Raw genomic sequence first — 22,878 nt, forward strand, 5'->3', positions numbered from 1 at the left:
AGCCATCTGTTGGCGATGGAGACTGAAAGCCTCATGATCCTTTATGAGGACAATTCTGTCGAAGTGCACTATACGGACGGATCTGGATTGCTCCTTTCTCCTTGCGGTTCTGAGTTTTTATTTGAGAAGGCCGTCTCTCCTTCTGCCCATCCGATGCAGCCGGCCGAGAGGATTCACCAGAGGACACAGTTTGCTATTAGCCTCTACCGGGTACAAGAGAACATGCTTCTTATTTTTTAAAAATTGTAAAGAGTGTGCAAGAGAGGAAAGGGTAGGGGGTGATTTTCACCAGCACTGCAAGAAATTTCAATGAACGTTTCTTTCAGAAGGTAACCCCCGTACTGAACAAAATTATCTCAGTTGTTCTCAAGAACTCTGAGGCTGTTCACTTGGGTCATTTGGAGCAATGTGTTTGGTTACCTGTTCTCTGATTATGGCATTCTGTGCTCTGGATTTTGTTGCTCCTAGGTGGAAATGTACTAGATGGTAGCAGGACTTGACCAGTCCTGGTGATCTCAGAGCTTCTTTCTTCTTTAACCTGGTTATTTCAAAGGCCCAGAGTACAGTTGTAAGAGCTTAAAACCAAATACATTAAACAATTTACAATAAATGTGACCATTATAGCAATAGAATAGTAGGGTTTTAATTGTCATTCTTGTAAAAAGGGAGGTGTATTACAATGCATATGCTAATCTGCATTTAATTTGATATTCTTTTTTCTTCTTCAGAAACAGCTTCTACAAGCAGTAGAATTTAGGAATCAATATTCTGATCGCCCTTATTTACCTTCAAGTATCATACCTCCTGAAAAGAAAAATGTAAGCTTCTTGCAACGAAAAGGGAATTCTGACTACAGTTCTAACTAATGATAGTTTCTTGCCTTATCAAATGAAAACATGTGAACTGCTTTGATTTGATTGAGCAAGAGTCCAGTAGCACCTTAAAGACTAACAAAATTTCTCATAGAGTGTGAGCTTTCGTCCGTTACAGCTCACTTCTTCATACCCTACCAGGACTTTTGTTAGTCTTTAAGGTGCTGCTGGACTCTGGCTCTTTTCTACTACTACAGACTAACACGGCTACACATCGTGATTGATTTGATTAATGGATTAAAGCATACGGAGAGAAGAATAAATGTACTGAACTTTAGCTAACCAGGGATATAGCATTTGTTGGGATGCTTCAACACAGAGCCAATTAAAATGTGATTATATAGTAGTTCAACACACCTTAATTCAGAACACGTGAAAATTCATGGTCTGCCTTGTAATGGCTAGCCAAGTTCTGATGGATGTGGGTGTTTCAGTGATCCTTAGACTTGAAAGAGGGAAGGCTGTCCAGTGGCATCCAGGAACATATCTATTCTTGCAAAATGCAGCCTATATTTACTATTCTGCACTGGTAAACTGAGAGCCCCGTTGCGCAGAGTGGTAAGCTGCAGTACTGCAGTCCAAGCTGTGCTCATGACCTGAGTTCGATCCCAACGGAAGTTGGTTTCAGGTAGCCGGCTCAAGGTTGACTCAGCCTTCCATCCTTCTGAGGTCGGTCAAATGAGTACCCAGCTTGCTGGGGGTAAAGGGAAGATGACAGCGAAAGGCACTGGCAAACCACCCCGTAAACAAAGTCTGCCTAGTAACCATTGGGATGTGACGTCACCCCATGGGTCAGGAATGACCCGGTGCTTGCACAGGGGACCTTTACCTTTTTAAGCTGAAATTGTCAAAACATAAGAGTGCAATGGTGTTTAACATTGTACTTGAGAGCATCTCTCTGCACTTCCATTCTTTACAGATTGTTTTCACAGATATCTGCGAAGCCAAGTGGCCTCATCCTGATGCTGCTAGTGAGCTGATGTGTAGACTCAATGGTGGCGTGAAAGTGTCTTCTTCTGATGGTTACGCACGCCTCTTCTTGTCAGAGCTCCAGCAAGAATTTATGGTGGAGTTCCTATGCAGAGTCAGCCAAAAGTTGTTGACACCGTCGCCTCTTTTGGAGAACAGCTGTAAAAAATCAACAAAGGACTGGTGTGGAAGATCCAACCCAGATTCTGTCTCCCAGCAGTCACAAACAGAAGAGAAGGCCCATGAACGCTGCAGGAATGCAGAGAAGCACATGCGAGTGAACAAATCTGAGAGTTCCCCAAGTCCCACCCGTGAAAAAGATGAGGAGGTCTCTGGGCCTTTCCAGCACTGCTTGTATGAATACTGTAGGGTTACCCAACACTTGTGTGTGTTCTCCTGCCCAGAAGAATGGAAATACCCTTTGTCATTGGCCTTTATGTTTTATCAGACATCTGCTAGTAATGCAGCTGCATCTGATGAGGGAAGCAGAGACCATAGAGTTGGAGGGCTTGATGTTTTCCTGGAATGTGAAAACTCTAGGACTATCAGTTGCCTGCCTTCGGCCTTGCCACTGAGCTGTGAAGCACCATATTTTCACAGGTAACAGAAGAAGCTGAACACTTTAAGGGATTTTGGAGTATAAGGGTTTCTCACATATGAATGTTAACTCAATGAGCAGCTTAGCATAAAAGTACTTTGGCTTCATCCATATTTTGCAAGACGAAGGGCCTTAAAAGAGAAATGTTAAAGGTAGTCCCCTGGGCAAACACCATGTCATTACTGACCCATGGGGTGATGTCACATCACGACGTTTACTAGGCAGACTAAGTTTATGGGGTGGTTTGCCAGTGCCTTCCCCAGTCATCTACATTTTATCTCCAGCAAGCTGCTTGCTCGTTTTACCATCCTCAGGAGGATGGAAGGCTGAGTCAGCCTTGATTCGGTTACCTGAAACCGACTTCTGTTGGGATCGAACTTATCGTGAGCAGAGCTTTGACTGCAGTCATGAGGCTCCTTAGTGGATAATATTTCCCCGGAGGGATTCTACCTGGTGTGAGATTCCCACAGTGATGGAGACCCTGCTTTCCCACATGGAGGTCCTGAGCAGGGAATAGGTGCTGGGCATCCATTTCTCTTTGGTCAGTTGCCTTCTTTCTGGAGGCCACCTCCGCTGCCCCAGTCCCCCGAGGCTCTATAGTTTCCCACTTAACTGTTCGGTTAACCTTTCTAAAGTTTTCTCTGTTCCTCAGTACCGTTGCTGAGTTACCTGCCAAGTAGTGTAGGACCACAAAGATGTCCATAGCTGGTATTTCTTTATTTCACAGGAAATGTGAAATTGCATACTGCATACCTTCTCCCCTGTTACATTCCAGCCTCAGAGGGAGTACCCTGGACTATTTAAAAAAAATGCATATTTCAAAATTCAAGGCCCTCTAGAGGAGGGTCCTTGATCGCTGGTGATTCTGGAACATCCTTCCTCTAGAAAATGGCCAGAGCTCATCACTGAGAACATCCTAATAGGTTTCTAGGACTTTTGTGTTTGAGATGGGTTTGAACACAGGTGGGGTAATTTTAATCAGTTTTATAGGGCTGTTTTGCTTGTAACTGAGTATTCTATATGGTATGGTTTGTTTACTGTGACTTTCACTGGACATTTTGAAAGAGGTGATTTAATACATTTACTCATAAGGAGAGAACTATATAGTGACAGGGCTTAAGGAATAGTAAGACAACATTTTTTAAATTTCTAGGCTATTCTGGTAGGAATTTGTGCTCAAAATGTCCCACACTCCAATAGATGTGTGTAGGGTTACAACTGCCCTTCTGACCCCACAGAGGGGCTGCAGATACAAAATGTACCAAATACAGCTTTGGCTTCACTATTATTTCATACACACTAAAAGAATATAAAGCACATTCATAGCATTGTAAATCTTTTTACTATACATCTGGATAAAGCATTATATCCTTCTAAGCCTATTGACTTTAGTGCACTTAGAATGGTGTAACTCTGCTTAAGATTGCATTGTAAGGCTGCACATCTTACCTGGGCATAAGTGTCACTGACCACAATAGGACGTATTCTTGACAAGATACACATAAACTAGGCTGCTGTGTGCATAAGAGCAATATCTGCATGTAGTGTGGTTCCTCAGTTTTAGTTTCTGGTCTCAGCTTACAGTTTCTGGTTTCGGCTTAACAGGAATCCTTAGATATCGACCAGTAAATTTTTCCTGTTTTCTCCACAGCTGGAATTTCAGCAACTTATTCTCTCAGAGAAAGGAGGATATTGGATATTCACAGTCCCAACCAGTAAAAGTTGTTTGGCACGAGGGTGTCCTTTACAAGTAAATATGCATGTGTTCTGCTGACAATTAATATTTCTTGGAAAGTGTGTGTTAATTTTAGTTCTGAATCTATGTTAACAAGGAGAGCTGTGGAAAACATAATCATGCCATTATACCTAAATTAACAAGAACATAGGCAGGAATCATTAGGTACGCAGAAAACAAATTTTCTTTTTATAAAGGGTTTATGCATGTATAATATTTGCTGAATATGTTTTTTAAAAAAATCAAAAGCAGTACCCACAGTTCTGGAGCAAATTACATGCACATAAACCACATTGAGCTTAATGGATCTGAAGCGGGCAGACCTGTGTACTGGATTGCAGCCAGTGGGTTAGATCCTAAGAATCACAAGAGGGATCTCTGTTCACAAAACAGATCTTACTGGCTCTCCGTTTTCCATAGCACCCCCTCACCGTACACTACCCAAGAATCTGCTCTTGAGGGTCAGAACCCTTGAGAACAGTTTTGGATGAAGAATGGGGTTTGCATCTTGGCTCTGATATGTTATCTGATATAACAGATAACCCCCCACCCCCATGGAGTGTGTTCAGCTTCTGTGAGAGCACCTTTGGATCCATCTTCCATCAACACCAGTATTTTATCTGTAATGATTTCATAATGAGCTGGGTGACCTTGGGCCAGTCACAGTTCCTTCAGAACTCTCTGAACCCCACCTACCTCACAAGATGTCTGTTGTGGGAAGGAGATTGTAAGCCGGTTTGATTCTCCTTAAAAGGTAGAGAAAATTGGCATATAAAAACCAACTCTTCTTCTAATATCTTACCTAACTTTGCAAAACACTTAGTGAGCCTAATTACTGCTTCTTTCTCTTAGGTTTCTCCTTGGTTCTAGAAGTATAGAAATTTACCCTGGGGATGGATCGGTTTTCAAATCCACAGGTTCGTTTTTGGGAAAATACTTCACTCGTTATTCTGTTCAGGAACTAACGAAATTGGTAAGTGACATGTGGTGCCAGCCTAAACATTTTCCTGGGAGTAAGCCCCATTGACAACATGTGAGAAGGATTTTGAGTAGACCTGCAGGCAACTATTTTACATAATTACATTTCGCTCTACATTTTGCATGACATGAACCCTTAACCCTGCTGTTTATTTTTTAAAACCTCCTATATAAAATGATACGAAGTGAGGATTAATTCTTAGCATTTGAAGAAGTAGACTTTAGTCCACAAAAGCTTTGCTGAAATCAGATTTTGTTAGGCTTAGAGATGTAGGGGCCTGGAAAAGTTTGGAATTTCCCCCCCCCCCCCCCGCTGCCGCCAGTTTTTCCCATTTTTTTAATGAAAAAAATTGGAAAATATGTGGGAGCACTGAAAAAAAATCCTATGAAATATTTTCTATTTTACATTTTCTATTTCTATTTCTATTTTACAATGAGTAAAATGCTTCTTAAGGCAATGTTTTTCACACTCAAAATGTATAGCATGAAAATGTCTTTCAATTTTTCCAATGAAAATTAGGGGGAAGCACTGAAAAAACTTCCTATTAAATATTTTTAACTTTTTGAGTGAGAAAAACCTTGTCTTACAAAGCATTTCACTCATTCCAAATGTAGAGCGTTAAAAAACTCTCATACTGTAGGCTTATATTATCATTACAAGGAGTAAGGAAACCAACTCAGTTCACCAGATTAGCGTCCTCCGCTCATGTGGAGGAGTGGGGAATCAAACCCGGCTCTCCAGATTAGAGTCCAAGGCTCCAAACCACCACTCCTAACCACTACACCATGCTGGCTCTCTATTTACTTAAATAAGCTCTTGCAATTTGGAAGTGGTATCTCCCTATCTCCCCACCTTTTGATAGTAAACTAAACTGTGACATACAACTCCAGAAATTTACATGCAATGGCTTAATAATGTACTAGATTAGGACACTTCATTGAACCATCCTGCAAACAGATTTCTTTCTTGTATGTTCAAGAGAGAAGAAACGATGTATTCTGTAAGCAGTTTGCCACCCAACGTGCCAGGGAGTCTCTACTCTGTGTGTGGAATCATTACTCAAGCAATAAGGTGAAATGTTTGGGGGTTCTCTATATTTTTTTTATTTAGCTGTACTTTGCAGAAAGTATGTGTTATGCATTACAAGGCACACATGAAGTGGGAGCAGCTATCTTAATGCTGAGCACCAAAACCCTAGCTTAATCTTACAGTGCTTCCCAGTTAGGAATCTGATGAATCTGCAGAGAGGGGAAAGTCCATAAGTGAAAGGCATCTACCAAGAACACCTTTCCTTGTGCCCTTCTTGACGATCAATCAATTATATCAATCATGATTGATATAATTAAGAGAGCATCTTCAGCATTGATTACATTAAGGCACAAGGAGAGTATGTATTGGAGCTAAGCTTCAGATCATGAGAGGGAGGGCAGGAAGGGTTGTGTCAGTGTTTGGCTCTCGTGGCCCTTTCTTACACGCCCAGGGTAATACTGATCACCACTTCAGAGTCAGGAAGCAATTTTCCTCCAGGCCAGATTGGCCAGGGATCCTGGAGGGTTTCTGTTGCCATCTTCTGGGAATGGGGTAAAGCTCACTGGGGGTGTGGGGGGAGGTAGTTGTGAATTTCCTGCTTTGTGCACGGGTTGGACTAGATGACCCTGGTGGTACCTTCCAACTCTGTGATTCTAAGCGCCTCACAGTGTGCCCAGATAAGGATCAAGACGTAGTGTTGACTTCGGAGCAATGGTTTAATATGTAATGCAGTGTTCCCTGCTATACAATCACAACATCATGAATCACAGCAGCAACCCATCATTATCTGTATGCTGGGAAATTGTAGCTTGCCTAAAGGCACCCAGCATATTTCACTCCTTTGATAGAAGCCTGAGCAGCAGCTGGGACCCAGATCGGAGTATTCTGTCCAGTAGACCCTCCCTGGTTGCCGAAGGAGCCATCCCTCCAAACCTGACCTTTGTGGAAGTGTATTTGGTTCCAACGATGTTGTGCAGTGAACAAGCAGCGAAATTGCTTCGTGCTTCCTCTCATGGGAAATGCTCAGACTGTTTCTGCATCAGGGGCTTGCACATTTCCCAACCAAGGAGACATATGCATTTTTATTTCACGTGAGATTTCAAATTATCCTGTTGCTGTTATTCCCAGTTCATGTGCTGTGACAGAACTTTTAGTAAACTGTGAGACGTTATTCTTTGAAGGCTCCTTTGAGCCAAGATTACTCCCCACTGAGAAGGCTGCTTGCTGTGTCTCTGCATGATTTACTGCTGTTGCTTCTTTTCTTTCCAGTAAGCTTTTCTGAGGTGAGTGATTCTCTTCCGCTTCTGCATCAGATGTGATGGGAGTGTTGCTTTGCTTCTCATTTTCAAAAAAATTAGAGTTGCTTGTGCTAGAGGAGCTTGTCTGAAGCATCTCTGTGTGAGTCACTTCACTGAGTTTGGTCACTGGTTCAGGAGGCACATGAAGAACTCATGCAGAAGCACAGGGTGTGTGCTCCCTTGATGGTAGCCAATGCTCACTCTCCTGCTATAAAAGTAAACCTTTGGGCGCTAAGTGAAACAAACTGCTTCCAGTTCTAATTCATTCAGTAATCTGTCTTGGCTGTCAGGAATGTAAGGGTCTGAGTCCAGTAGCACTTTAGAGGCCAACAAGATTTTCTGGATATAAGCTTTTGAGAGTCAAAGCTCCCTTCCTCAGATTCGTATCTGACAAAGCAAGTGTTGACTCTCAAAAGCTTATACCTTGAAAATCTTGTTGGTTTCTAATGTGCTACTGGATTTGAATCTAGCTCTTCTACTGCAGGCCAACATGGGTACCCTCTAAAAGAAGCTTAAGGATCACAGTCTTAAATCTTATTAAGATCAGCACTGGATGCCTGCCCTGGGTGTTCCAGATGTTCAGGTTTGGTGGACTATTACAGCAACAGGGTCACCTTTTCTATTAATGCTCTCCTTATCTAAGTTTGACTTCTGCCTTCCTAAGTTTCTTTTAGATGAATGGATGAAAACTGTTCTTACCCAAATACTTTGGTGGCTTTTAAATTATGGATGCTTTTAGTTTGATTTGTGACAATTATGAGTTTTTTTATTACTGTTGACATTTTTTTGCTTGAAGTTATATTTTATACTGAGTTTTAAATTTTATATGCCACCTTGGATATTTAATGGAAACGGGGGTAGAAATATATTTTTTAATTAACTAACTATGCCCAGAAGTTCTACAAGTAGTTATGAAATGCTGGTTTTCTTTTTTCTGCCTAGAGTTCTTCAACACAATCTTGAGGTCCTGCTTTCATTAACCCCCAGTAACAGCTTCTGCTGTTGGAAGGTGGTACGTAAGTGTCAGTGTGTATTAAAAGTCTGACAGTTGTAAAATATCATAGACATTTTCTTGCTGGTGTGGATATGTCATTTTCCAGAAAGTAAGAAACAAGCATGTTTATTTGTGTCAACCTGGAGAATCTGGGCAGTGGAAAATGAGATAAAACCTGTTTTACATAGCATGATTTACATCAAGGATGCATAAGTGGTAGACTAAGCTAAGAAGGGTATAATTCTGCTTAAGATCGTGCAGTTAATTACGGCTTTTAACATGTAACAGTTCTAGAATATGCACTCCTGTCTGTAAATTTTAAAAACATACACCACTGGACCATAGTACAAAGTGAACAGAACAAAAATATAATTGATACACAAGACTGATATTCACACACTTTGGGCTTTTAGATTATTTGTTGTGACATCTGAAGTTTTTGTTCCGAGTCTCCACAAGAAAGGCAAATTATGGCCTTTTATGCATGGGTAGTTCGCATCGCGATCACCACTACTTGGGGGCTTTGTTTTGATTATGCATGATTTTTCAGACCTTCAGTAATCACTTCGCTCTCCCCCTGCTTTTTCAGGATGCAGTTTTGCCACAAATTTAAAGACTGCCTTGATCCCAAATTGAAAGGCGGTCCTGTGCATACTTGTCGCTTTGGGTTTTCTCCCCACGCCCATTCTCGCGTCTCCCTTCCACGTGTCTTTCCCCCTCATCCAACCCCTCCTCTAGAAGCCTTTTGTGAGTGCACTAGCGAGAGATACCATGAGGCTGCTTATTTGATCAATTTCACAGTGAGTGTGGGTCAGTTTCAGAGCGAACAGTTGAGAGATCACAAACGACCTATGTGGCTGCTTTTGGTCAGTTTCACAGTGAGTCTGGGTCAGTGGGGCTGATTTGCCACCCTTCCCATGAGGCTGGTTATTTAGTCAGTTTCACAGCAAGTGTGGGTCCATTTATGTTCTCAGCAGGATGATCCTGTGAGTGTTTTATGTTCTTATGACCCCTGCATTGAGTTACACAGAAACAAATTGGTTAGGGAGAGGTTGTCCCTTCTCTGCTTTGGCTGTAAAATGGCCACTCAGTTCATATCAAATGAAAGAATCCTGCTGTGGGGCCGGCAGGGGCTGGAGATGTATTTTTTAAAATACACGAAAGCCAATTACAAAGCAGCGTTTTCAGGGGGGAGGGACTCACGCGTGGTTCAGAAGCTCAGCGTTTTCACTGGGAATGCATAAGTGATCACAAGGTACTCCTGGAATTTCTTCAGGGGGCGAAGTCCCTGTGCATAGTGCTTTGAGAATTCAACTGCAAATACTGTGCAGTTAGAGAGCAGCGGTTCCAGAGGAAACAGACCGTGCATAAAAGGCCTATAAACAGCTCTGTGACAGTGGAAACGGCTACAGAAAAGAACAGCAAACAGGGTTTCTGGCTGTATGTGCCATTCTCTCGTACATACATATGTCTCTTTGGCCATTTATGCACGGCTGTTTCCTCGTGGTCACCCCGCCGACTACTTCAGGGCTTTACTTTGATCATGCTTGCATTTTCTGACCGTCAGTATGCATTTACCCGCGTTTTCTGGAATTGTGTTTAGCTAGCATCCAGAAAATGCGTGGGGAGAGCGAGGCGACCTCTGATGATTGGAAAATGCAACCATAGCCAAAGCAAAGCCTCGAAGCAGTTGGTGGGGTGACTGCGAGGAAACAGCCATGCATGAATGGCCTTTGTCTCCCTGATGAGGTCCAGAAATTAGCTTTTCCACAATGAGTCTCGTAAGATTTTGTGCAAGGCAATTGAGTGTTATGTTTAGGGTGTTCTTTTCTGGAATCATTTGCCCAATTTGGGCTGTAGATTTCCCAATACTGATCACAGGGAAGAAGGAAATCCCTTCCGATTCTCCAGGTATTTGTGTAAAGAAGTATAGCTCAACTAAACTTAATTTTGTCCCACACGGTTTGTTTTATAACAGTCCTCGGAGGCAGGTAGAGGAGAAACGCTACCAGTCCTGCTGGCTGAAAAGGTTATTTCTAATGTCGGAAGACTCCTTGCATATTCAGATAATAAAGTCCATGCTGTTTTTTGTGATGGAATGCTCCTGAACACAGTGTGGGATTTCAGTTCTTACTATGGAAAATCCCAGGTTAGCACGAAGTTGTTTGTTTCTAAGTCCGTGTTGGGAAAAAACCCTTCCTCATGTCTCAACTGCATATATGCCAAACGTATGGTTAAAATACTTGATACTACATCCTGTTGCCCATTTTGTTTCAATTTTCATGTGTGGGGATGGATTCACAAGACTATTTTGCCACCTGACAACTGAAGGGGAAAATCATGTTGTGGTGACCCTGCCCTCTTTATTTGTGGCTAATTTCATGCAACCATTTCGAAGCGGTTAGGCTCTAACAAAGGTAGATACCCCTTTACATAGAAGTAATAGAGATGCAACAATGTGAAGATCTGGAAGCATTTTTCTTTTTTAATATATATAAAAATTATTACTCAAAATAAGGAAGAGTGAATTGCCCAGTTAATTCAAAAAGTCTCCCCCCACACCCTAAAAAAGGGGTTTGGAAACATCTTAACATGCATTGTCTGTGCTGAAGGCATGGACAGTCTTGTTGATGAGGCAGTGTTTGTTTATTTATTTATTTTATTTCATTTATAGCCTGCCCTCATTCCCAGCCAGGCCAGGCTCACAGTGGGTGATATTTAAAACTATAAAACATCAGCTAAAATCACAATATCCTAATACAATAAAAGCAGCAATAAAATAAAATAACAAGATATCATCCTTTTAATAGGGGGATAACAGCCTCCAAAAACCCGGTTGGGCAGTATAAAAGGTAAAGGTCCCCTGTGCAAGCACCGGGTCATTCCTGACCCATGGGGTAGCATCACATCCTGACATTTACTAGGCAGACTGTGTTTACGGGGTGGTTTGCCAGTGCCTTCCCCAGTCATCTTCCCTTTACCCCCAGCAAGCTGGGTACTCATTTTACCGACCGCGGAAGTATGGAAGGCTGAGTCAACCTTGAGCCGGCTACCTGAAACCAACTTCTGTCGGTATCAAACTCAGGTCGTGAGCCGAGCTTGGACTGCAGTACTGCAGCTTACCACTCTGCGCCACAGGGCTCCTTTGGGCAGTATAACCCCCCAGAAAATCGCAGAAGGAAGGGAGGATGGGGAGGCCAGCAACAATGTAAAACTTGTTCCAGCTCTCCCACTAGAACTCCTGTGGAGTTCTTTAGAAAACCCAGACAACAGCCATTCACCTAAGAAAGAAAGCTACAGCCAAAGTGGCAGGAAAGAACTGAATGGGCCAGCCTTCACATAAGGCAGATTACCAGAGGTGGAGTGTTGCCCCCTGGAAACAGAAGGCAGACTTTTCCAGATTCTTTTGACCTCTTGGCAATCTTTCTCCAATGCAGAATACTCAACATGGTATTTATTTAGGCTCTGTTTAGCATCAGGAGAGTGCTGGAGGTGCTGCTAGAGCTTCCTTCCAGTGTTTGCAAAGAACTAGAGAGAGGTAACCCTTAGCAGTACTGACCCACTGAGTTTCTGAGCTGAAGAAGAAGAAGAGTTGGTTTTTATATGCCAACTTTCTCTACCTTTTAAGGACAATCACACTGGCTTACAATCACCTTCCCTTCCCCTCCCCACAACAGACACCCTGTGAGGTAGGTGGGGCTGAGAGAGCTCTAAGAGAACCCAAGGTTGCCCAGCAGGCTTCGTGTGTAGGAGTGGGGAATCAAACCTTGTTCACCATGTTAGAGTCCGCCACTCATGTAGAGGAGTGGGGAAACCAACCCGGTTCTCCAGATTAGAGTCCGCCACTCCTAACCACTACACAATGCTGAATGTCTACTGACGCCCACAGCACCTAACTTGAAGGGGGAAACTAGAAAACCAATCACTAGCTGAATCTCATTACAGTGGGAAGGCAGTCGTTCATTAGAGAAGTGATAAGGAAGGGCACTTTTCTTGATTTTTTTTCTTTTTAAATGTCTTCTAAGGGACATCAAGATCTTAACTCAGGGTGGTTTAAACTGATCTCGCCTGAGGGGGCACACCAGCTTCTCCACATAGATCATCTTGGGGTCTACGAAAGGTAAGTCATTTTGTACGTCGAGAAAATTCCGTCGGTATGTATTGCACATCCTGCAGAGGATCATTTAAAAATTATCATTTTACTGATGTAAATCCTCTTTTAGCGTTACAGACTTCTGTAAAGTCAACAGTTGATTCTCTCTGCCTTCTGATAATTCTCAGCCCAGGTGGGCATGCTTTGTCAGCCCACAAAGACCATGTTGCTGATGGGAACTGGCAGGTCTGTACAGCTGACTTGCTCGGCCACCTCAGAGTAGGTCAGATACTTCTTCGGTTACTGCTGGTTGGCTTTCCCCAGGATGCTCCCTGTACTCCAAATTGCGGGCTGTACTGCCCAAGCAGGTACAAGGGAACCTGTTCTCTGGATGTAACGCAAGAACCATCTGCCAAAGATGGTTATATGTTTCTTTTGCCGGAGATGAGATGCTGACAGTGCTGTGAGTTCTGTGAGAGTACCACCCACTCACACAACACATGTAACAAACCTTTCCCTCTTTTACACAGGTACATCAGAACTGTGGTGGAATGGTGCGCAAGCTTGAACAAGGATAGAGCCGTCTATACAGCTATTCCACAGCCTCTCCCTGAAGAACAATGGTATAATCTTAAGCATCTCTCATAATTTACCAACTATAATGGCATTTTGAAAGAGCCAAATCTTTCATTGGATTCACAACCTTCGGGATTTTGCTACGGCAATAGATTTTTATAAAAGACATGCCGACAAGTGACAGATGCAGTGTCCATGTGCTTAGATTTTCATCTGCTAATGTTTATGAGAGAAACAGCATGGTATAGTGGTTAAGATCGGCAGGACTCTAATCTGGAAAACCGGGTTTGATTCCTCACTCCTCCACATGAAGCCTGCTGAGTGACCCTGGGCCAGTCACAGTTCTCTCAGAACTCTCTCAGCCTACACAGAGGTAGGCAATGGCAAACCACCTCTGGACGTCTCCTGCCTTGGCAACCCTACGAGGTTGCCATAAGTCAGCTGTGACTTGATGGCACACAGTGTTATATGGTAATAACAATAAAATATTAAGCACTGTAATACTGCAACTACTTACCGGTAATTCTGTAGTGGGTTTACATTGCAGACATTGCCAGTGTATGGTACAGTATGTAGGTGCCAATCTGTAACATATTAAGGCTCTGAGAAGTAAAGAGGGCCTAGGATTTTTGTGTCATGTCAAATTAGAAACATTCTGTCTTGCTTGTAATTTGCCTCCTTAAAGGCTGTAGCATTTCAATAGCAAGATTGCTTGCATTAAAAAGGCAGGGAAATAATCAACAATTTTGTGGATGACCTTTGCAGGGAATCACACCAGTTCATGTTATACATTCAAGTAATGTTTGGATTCTGCTGCAGTCTGGTTCATCTGAGGAATCAAACTGAACCAGACAGAACCAGAAAGACATACATCTCACTTTGCCAAAACAGAATAGCTCAAATTAGTTTGACTCACTGGACCTTAATTTGTGAAAGGCTTGTGATGGTTTTGGTGGCTAATGAACGCTTCAACTCTTCTGATGTTGCCCTGTGATCCTAAAGCACCAAAACCTGTATCCAACCAGGTATGCACAGGAGGTGTGCACAGTGCATGGAACGCCGATTGTCCTGCATTCGTCTCTGTTCTTGCAGTCCTTTGCAGCTGCCAAAAAGATCATTGCTGGGGATGCAAGACCCTCTTGGAAGAATAGCTCTGCAGGGTAGGTGGGTGCAGTAAGGAAAGGGGGGGAAATTGCTCCTTCTGTCCCTTCTGCAAGCTCAGCCCCACTGCAGGAAGAGAGAGGAGAGGAGGGCGATTCCTTCCCTCTCCTCGCTGCAGCTCCCAAACCTGCAAAAGTATTCATCTTCGTGGGTTTCATGATCCCAAGAATGATCTTTCTGGGAGTTGGAAGGGATTGCCGGAACAGAGAGGCATGCGAGGGAAACCAGCGTTCCTGGCAGCACAGTTGTATGCAAGCCTGTGAGAGTTAACTGAATGCGATAGGCAGTTTTCTGTAGTTTGTAGATCATCCTTCTCCATCAGATTTGATTCAAATATCAATGTTGTTGTTTTTTACAAAGAATACCTTTCACTGCAATTATCCATTCCAAAAACATCAAAATAGGCCATAGCATGTTGGTGGCCCTTTAGGAATCATAGGGAAGGTGGGGGAATTTAAGTACTTCTCCCCCACCCCCATCACTGATTCCAGGATTCTCTAAGTTTGCAGGTATTTCTTCAGGCTGATCTCTCCCCCCCACACACACACTGATTCTTGGCAGTTCTCAACATTATGCCCTTTCTGGAACCTTTTCAACCCTTAGTTCTCTTCCCCCACCTTTTTTGTTTCTGTTGGCAAATTGACAAAACTCTTTTTGTTCTTCCTGGAATACCTTTTTTGAGTCCCTGAAGAATATGGAGAGATTGCCTGAAATGGCCCCATTGTACAACTTGTGTGGTCCACCCAAGGGCCAAACGGTGTTGACATAGTCATGAGTGAATGCTTTTTTTATTTCTGCCCTTTCATAAGGAGCACTTTAACTTTTGGTTCTTGTAGGTTATCCGGGCTGTGTAACCATGGTCTTGGAATTTTCTTTCCTGACGTTTCGCCAGCAACTGTGGCAGGCATCTTCAGAGTAGTAACACTGAAGGACAGTGTCTCTCAGTGTCAAGGGTGTAGGAAGAGTAATATATAGTCAGAAAGGGGTTGGGTTTGAGCTGAGTATTGTCCTGCAAAAGTAATGTGCTAATCATTGTCCTGTAAGTATCAAGATAATGTGCTAATGAGGGTATGGTATGTTAATATGGAACCATTGTATCCTGAAGTGATCTGTTAATGTGTGTAATCCAAAGCTAATCTGCATGGCTATTGTTGAATGTTGTCTTTGTTAGTTTGGAGGTTTTTTAGAACAGGAAGCCAAGCCTTATTCATTCTTAAACTCTCCTCTTTTCTGTTAAAGTTGTGCTGATGTTTATGAATTTCAATGGCTTCTCTGTGCAATCTGACAAAATAGTTGGTAGAATTGTCCAGTCTTTCAGTGTCTTGGAATAAGACCCTGTGTCCTGTTTGTGTCAGTCCATGTTCAGCTACTGCTGATTTCTCAGGTTGGCCAAGTCTGCAGTATCTTTCATGTTCTTTTATCCTTGTTTGTATGCTGCGTTTTGTGGTCCCGATGTAAACTTCTCCACAGCTGCAAGGTATACGATATACTCCTGCAGAGGTGAGGGGGTCTCTTTTGTCTTTTGCTGATCGTAGCATTTGTTGTATTTTCTTGGTGGGTTTAAACACTGTAGGTTATGTTTTTTCAAAAGTTTCTCCATCCTATCAGTGACTCCTTTAATAAATGGCAAGAATACCTTTCCTATGGGAGACTGTTTTTCCTGAGTTTTCTGATTTTTGTTTGGTTTAATGGCCCTTCTGATTTCATTCTTGGAGTAGCCGTTTGCTAGCAGTGCGTGATTTAGATGATTAGTTTCTTCCTTGAGAAACTGTGGTTCACAGATCCGTCTTGCTCGGTCCATTAATGTTTTGATTATTCCTCTTTTCTGTCGGGGGTGGTGGTTGGAGTTTTTGTGTAAGTAGCGATCTGTGTGAGTTGGTTTCCGGTAGACCTTGTGACCTAACTGAAAGTTTGTTTTACTGATGACAAGGGTATCAAGAAATGGGAGTTTACCCTCAATTTCCTTTTCCATGGTAAACTGAATGTTTGGATGGATATTATTAAGATGGATTACACACATTAACAGATCACTTCAGGATACAACGGTTCCATATTAACATACCATACCCTCATTAGCACATTATCTTGATACTTACAGGACAATGATTAGCACATTACTTTTGCAGGACAATACTCAGCTCAAACCCAACCCCTTTCTGACTATATATTACTCTTCCTACACCCTTGACACTGAGAGACACTGTCCTTCAGTGTTACTACTCTGAAGATGCCTGCCACAGTTGCTGGCGAAACGTCAGGAAAGAAAATTCCAAGACCACGGTTACACAGCCCGGATAACCTAGAAGAACCAATGAACTCTGACCGTGAAAGCCTTCGACAATACTTTAACTTTTGTTTAAAATTGTGATATTATATGAAATGGTGTGGTTGGAGAAACATGTTCTCTTTGTTGAATAAAACAGTACGCTTACACAATAACTGAGAAACACGACCTTTTGTTTTTATACAGGTCAGTCGCTGCTGAGCTTGAAAAAATAAAAAGATTCAACTGTATCCTTTTTGTTTTGCAGTGGTCTGAGTCATATGTAACTTTTTAAACTTTAGTTTATGGTCTTCTGGAGGCCCAAGAAGACAACCAGTAATAAGCCTTTTTATTTAGCCAGTGTGGTGTAGTGAGTGGTTAAGAGCGGTGGACTCTTAATATGGAGAACCAGGTTTGATTCTCCACTCCTACACATGAAGCCAGCTGGTTAACCTTGGGCTACTCACAGCTCTCTTCAAGCTCTCTCAGCCTCACCTACCTCACAAGGTGTCTGTTGTGGGGAGAGTAAAGGAAGGAGATTGTGAGCTGGTTTGAGTCTCCTTTAAAAAAAGTTAGAGAAAATTGGCATGTAAAAACCAGCTCTTCTTCTTCCTCTTCTTAACATGGAATAGTTTGTCTTTCAACACAACACAAAATATCTGTGTGCATTACGATATTAGTTACCATCTTTAGTCTGTGATAGTTAGATCTTAATATGCATATATTTCCTCTGGACTGTTGGTTTGGATTCCTTGGTGCTGTCTGACTCTGCTGTATTTGTATATAGCCGATGATACCTTGAAATAGCCGGTGGAAGTTTTTAACAGTGCAGTTCTATGCAGACTTATTCCAGCCTATGCCCCTTGAAATCTGTGGTCTTAATTCAGATGGGCTTCGACTGGAATAACTCTACACAGGATCGCACTGTCAATCTGTGCATGCAAAACCAACTCTAAGATATATTCTATTGTGCAAAGACGTTTCTTCCCTTAACAGTAACTACACCTATAGTTCTGATGGAGAACAGCAATATTCCAACTAAGGTTTCAGCAGCGAAAAAAATTCCATCCTCCAACACAGACAAGCAAAGCAGGCCAGAAAGTATCTTGTTACCTGAGAAGATCAATGAAAAGAACATAGCTGAAACTTTGGAAAAAACTTCTAAAGTGATCAATGATATTGACTGTCTTCTAGCTTCCTCTGCCAAACAAACTGTGGTAAAGCACAAAAGTATTTAACATCCCTCATTTACCATTCCATTAAAAAAATAAAGCAAGTAGGGTCAGGCCATGAAGAATTGATGTTCTGTGTCATTGGCTTTAAAGGCAGAATTCTCACAAACATACTGAAACTCTGCTGCCGGTTCCCCAAAGCACAACATGAGACAGGGGACTCTGCAACCTGGAATGGCACGTAAGAAGTGGCCACCAAGAGGAGGGGAAAGTGGGGAGGGAATAGAGAAAGCAGGGGGGGTAATTTCCCCTCCCCCCTCGAGTCCTGGTAGAGCCCTCTCTTGTAGTTTATATACAAGTCAGAAGATAGCAGATCATTTCTGTTTTAATGTTGCTTCATTGAAATGTCTCTTGAGTTGAATTAAAATGTGGGACTTCTTCCTAGTTTCCTATATTAATGAAAATACCAGTGAAAGCATCACTAGAAAAGAAAAATCACATCCAATTAGACATAAGCAAGTATTGACATATTCATGCAGCTTAGAAATTGTGTCTGACTTCTTGAAGCTACAGGGAGGGTTAGTCAAATTTCTACTCTGCACCACCTTATCAGCACTAGAGGATAGGTTCCTTGTCTTCTTTAACAATTAATCTTTTTAGAATAGCAAAGCCAGCAGAAAAGGGGAGGGACTGTGGCTTAGTGGTAGAGCATCTGCTTGGCATGCAGAAGGTCCCAAGTTCAATCCCTGGCGTCTCCAGTTAATGGGACTAGACAAGTAGGTGATGTGAAAGACCTCTGCCTGAGACCCTGGAGAGCTGCTGCTGGTCTGAGTAGACAATACTGACTTTGATGGACCAATGGTCTGATTCAGTATAAGGCAGCTTCATGTGTTCAAAAACTTGTCAGGATACAAAGGTTCATTTTTAGCCAGAGGAACCTAGCAGACAATAAAGATGGCTCTGCTTATGCAAAGTTAAAATTCACTCTCAATGGTCTTCCAGATATGAGGGTCCAAGGCCATGAAGGGCTTTGTTTGTGATAGCCAATACCTTAAACTGGGCCCAGGAATAGATGGGCAGCCAATGGAGAGTCTGCAGAATGGGAGTAACATGCATGCTCCATCTAGCTCCTGTTAATAGCCGAGCTGTAGCATTCTGGACTAGTTGGGGTTTCTAAATTGGTTTTGAGGGGAGATCAATGTAAAGTGCCATACAGTAGTCTGGATGTCACCATGGTGTGGATCCAGGTGGCCCGATCAGCCATGTTAAGTTAGTAAGGGGCCATCTTTCAGGGCTAGGCTGAGTTTGGGAGAAATCCTTTTTTGCAGCTGCATTAACTTGCTTCTCCAGTAATAAAGCTAGATCTAATATGAAACCAAGGCTTTTGAGTCAGCAAGGGTCAGTTGAACTCCCATCAAAAGTGTGGAGAACAATTCCCTTTAAGACCTCCTCATTCCTAACCAGCATTACCTCTGTCTTTATAGGGTTTGGTTTCAATTTGTTCACTTTTTGCCGGTTAACTACCATGGCCAGGCAGCGATTCAGGATCTCTACCCCATCACCAGGAGAGTAGCACCTTAAAGACCCACAAGATTTCCAAGGAATAAGCTTTCCAGAATCAAACCTCACTTCATCCAACACACAAATCTGAAAAAGGGAGCTTTTTCTCAAAAGCTGGAAACGTTGCTCTTTAAGGTGCTACTGGATTCGAACTTTGCTCTTCTACCATAGACCAACATGTCCACCCAACCTCAATCTACACTCATTCCTATTTGTATCTGATGACGTGAGCTTTGACTGCCAAAAGCTCATACCTTGAATTTTTTTGCTGGTCATTAGGTAGGGTTGCCAGGTCCCTCTTTGCCACTGGTGGGAGGCTTTTGGTGGTAGAGCCTGAGGAAGGCGGGGTTTGGGGACGGACTTCAATACTATAGAGTCCAATTGCCAAGGTGGCCATTTTCTCCAGGTGAACTGATCTCGATCAGCAGGAGATCTCTACTACCTGGAGGTTGGCAACCCAATTAGGGGTCTACAGCACTCAAATTTTCCACCTAGAATCAGTTTTTATCTCGTGAGGGTTTCGGAGACCCTCGTGTGGAGAAATTATGTGTGGGGAGGTTAATTTACTGTTGTTACCCGCCCTGAGCCTGACTTTGGCTGTGGAGGATGGAACAGAAATTTAAAATGATAATAACTATTTAACAAGCGGGTGTCACGCCACATTGCCCCCCCCCCCCCGCAATCACACAAGCGGGCCATAAAGCAGCTATGATTTAAAACTGGCCAGCTGTTGAACTGAGGGAAGTGCTGTAGCCCAGTGGTAGAGCATCTGCTTGGTATGCAGGAGGTCCCAGGTTCAATCCCCGGCATCTCCAGTTAAAGGGACTAGGCAAGTAGGTGATATGAAAGACCTCCGCCTGAGACCCTGGAGAGCTGCTGTCAGTCTGAGTAGACAATACTGACTTTGAGGGACCAGGAGTCTGATTCAGTAGAAGGCAGCTTCATGTGTTCATGTGAGATGTAAAGTTTCAAGAAATGTCGAAGCCACAGAGGGGAAAAAAACTCGAGTTTTGGGAAGGGGCTGCGGCTCTGGTAGAGCACCTGCTTGGCATGCAGAAGGTCCTGGGTTCAATCCCCGGCATCTCCGGTTAAAGGGACTAGGCAAGTAGACAATGCTGACTTGGATGGACCAAGGGTCTGATTCAGTATAAGGCAGATTTGTGGGGCTCAGTGGTAGAGCATGACTCAGTGGCAGAGCATCTGCTTGGCATGCAGAAGGTCCCGGGTTCAATCCCCGGCATCTCTGGTTAAAGGGACTAGGCAAGTAGACAATGCTGACTTGGATGGACCAAGGGTCTGATTCAGTATAAGGCAGATTTGTGGGGCTCAGTGGTAGAGCATGACTCAGTGGTAGAGCATCTGCTTGGCATACAGAAGGTCCCAGGTTCAATCCCTGGCATCTCCACTTAAAGGGACTAGGTAAGTAGGTGGTGTGAAAGTCCTCTGCCTGAGACCCTGGAGAGCCGCTGCCTGTCTGAGTAGACAATACTGACTTTGAGGGACCAGGGGTCTGATTCAGTTTAAGGCAGCTTCACGGGTTCACGTGACCACCCATCAGCTGGGGAGACGCCTCTGCTGAGGAGGCGGCGGGTCGAGGCCGCCTTTCAAAAGCAGGGGGGGAAACCCAGAATGCTTTGCGCGCGGCGGTGGGCGGGGCTATAGCGCGAGCGCCTTCTGAGCCTCGGGCGGCGTTCCAGAGGTGAGCGGGGCGGTTGGGGAGCCTGATGGGGGGAGGGGGGAGGATGCTGCGCCGAGACCCGGATGGGCGCGGAGGGAGGGAGGGTCGCCAGAGGGAATTTGGGGGGGGGGGAGTCCCGGGCAGGGGGCGAAGTGCGGGTCTCTCTGTGCGGGGGAGAAGGGGGCAAAGGAGCAGCGGGGGAGAGGCTCGCTATGGCGGCGGGGGTCGGGTGTGGGCGTCAAGGTGAAGGGGGGGGGAAATGATACGCGAGATATCCGTTATGGGCTTGGGGGGAGGGGCGCCCAACGCCTTCCTTTCTGTCTCCATCCTTCTGCCCCCCCCCCATGGAGATTAGTATTGTTAGCAAAGGTGTACACAATTTATTTTAAGATAGAAGAGAGTGAGGGGGGAAGTCAATTTATTTTTTCTTTTTTTGTTATAATTAACAATGTTACACGTTTTAATTGTTTTATATTAACCTTAATGTTATCTGCTCATTTACATGTTTTTTACTATATTAAATGAAAAACAATACACATTATTATTAAAAAAAAGGATTCCAGCGATCTGGTAAGGCAGGCATTCAACAGGGGAAGCCTCTCCCCCAACCCCCCCCCCGTTGCTTTGTTAACAGAAGGGAGACGTCGTTTAAACCGTGGGAATACTAGCAGAGGTGCCCGTCGCCGCAAAAACAAACAGCAGTCTGGTGGTGCCTTAAAGACCCTACCGAGTTTTCAACCCCCGGGTCAGCTTTAGTGGGCTCAAAGCATCAATTTTCGTTGATGAGGTTTAACACCTCACAAGACTCCTGTCCCTCCACACACACACACACACCGGGCACTTGGTGACAGCCCTTGTTGCTGCACAATGTGTGACTGTTCCCTACTCACCTTGGTAAAACCTTCTCATCACGCTGCGATCAAGGAAGGGGTAGAAAACCTGCCTTCTTCTCCGAAGCACGATTTTGGCTGGATCCCTAATACGCAGGATGGATGGTGTCGACCCCCCCCCCCAAAAAAACATGCCAAGTTGGCTTAGGCCTATTCTGGCCAGCATTCTCTGTTCCAACTACTTTCCTTTTCCTTTTATTCCTTAGAAGCTCCTTGATCAATTGATCTTGAGTAGCACATATCTAGTGTTGGAGGGATATAAGGATTGAAACAAATCTTGCCACTGACAATGTAGCCTTGGGGTCCCTATCGCTTAGTAAAAAAGGCATTATGTCAGTCACAGAGGCATTGGATTTGTATATTAAAAGGGGGAAAATATAGTGCGATTGAAGTTCCTCGTAAAAGCGGCATTCCAAAAGGGCATGGGCTAATGAGTCAATAGAGCCAGAAGAGCAAGGGCAGATCCTGTCTGAGTATGGTATATTCAGAATTCTGCCCTGCATTACCATAGAAGGGTTGTTCCAACTACTAGACCTAGCTTTCTAAGGTTTTGACCAGTGGCAGACTGGGTCTAAAAATATTGGTTGCCAGGAGACAAAGGGGGCCCACCCGCAGCTATAAGGCTATCATTTAATTTTTATAAGGAATAAATAAAATTTTCAAAAAAAATACGTAAGTGGAAAACAGGAACGATTAATTTTTTTGCAAAACAAATGTATATTTTTTAGTAATTACAGTGTACATATATTGTACGTATTACTGGCAGTATACAGTAGATACCAAATGTAAATACAAATATAATTGAAATTTTATTTTTTTAAAAAAATTTAAATAAATAATTTTAAATAAATCTGTTATATTTTCAGACTACTAAAAGGTAATTAACATTTTAAACATATTGTCTAATGTTTAAGGGGGCCCACTTCATCAGGGGCCCACTTGCCATTGGGCAAGCTGACACTCTGGCCAGTCCACCACCGGTTTTGACTACTGTGCTGTGAGTACATAAGA

General features: G+C 43.3%; 1 protein-coding gene across 1 annotated transcript; it reads left to right on the plus strand.

Annotated features, from left to right (window-relative positions):
• Window positions 1-17,805, plus strand: C4H5orf34 (chromosome 4 C5orf34 homolog). The gene is made up of 12 exons (XM_056849051.1): window positions 1-210; window positions 729-818; window positions 1,792-2,441; window positions 4,091-4,189; window positions 5,027-5,147; window positions 6,133-6,224; window positions 8,423-8,492; window positions 10,453-10,623; window positions 12,500-12,594; window positions 13,098-13,190; window positions 16,775-16,815; window positions 17,579-17,805. The coding sequence occupies exons 1-12, from the start codon at window positions 16-18 to the stop codon at window positions 17,803-17,805; spliced, it is 1,944 nt and encodes a 647-aa protein (XP_056705029.1). The 5' UTR covers window positions 1-15.
• Window positions 17,806-22,878: the final 5,073 nt, after the last annotated feature.

Source organism: Euleptes europaea, chromosome 4 (genome assembly GCF_029931775.1).
Source record: "Euleptes europaea isolate rEulEur1 chromosome 4, rEulEur1.hap1, whole genome shotgun sequence".
NCBI classification, from domain to species: domain Eukaryota; kingdom Metazoa; phylum Chordata; class Lepidosauria; order Squamata; family Sphaerodactylidae; genus Euleptes; species Euleptes europaea.

What these genes read in the sequence shown, in the direction of transcription:
- C4H5orf34 (XM_056849051.1), top strand. Translation starts at nt 16, where the DNA reads ATGGAGACTGAAAGCCTCATGATCCTTTATGAGGACAATTCTGTCGAA. An exon ending in TACCTCCTGAAAAGAAAAAT is followed by an intron (nt 819 to 1,791) that starts GTAAGCTTCTTG and finishes CATTCTTTACAG; the next exon opens with ATTGTTTTCACAGATATCTG. An exon ending in ATCATTACTCAAGCAATAAG is followed by an intron (nt 6,225 to 8,422) that starts GTGAAATGTTTG and finishes TTTTCTGCCTAG; the next exon opens with AGTTCTTCAACACAATCTTG.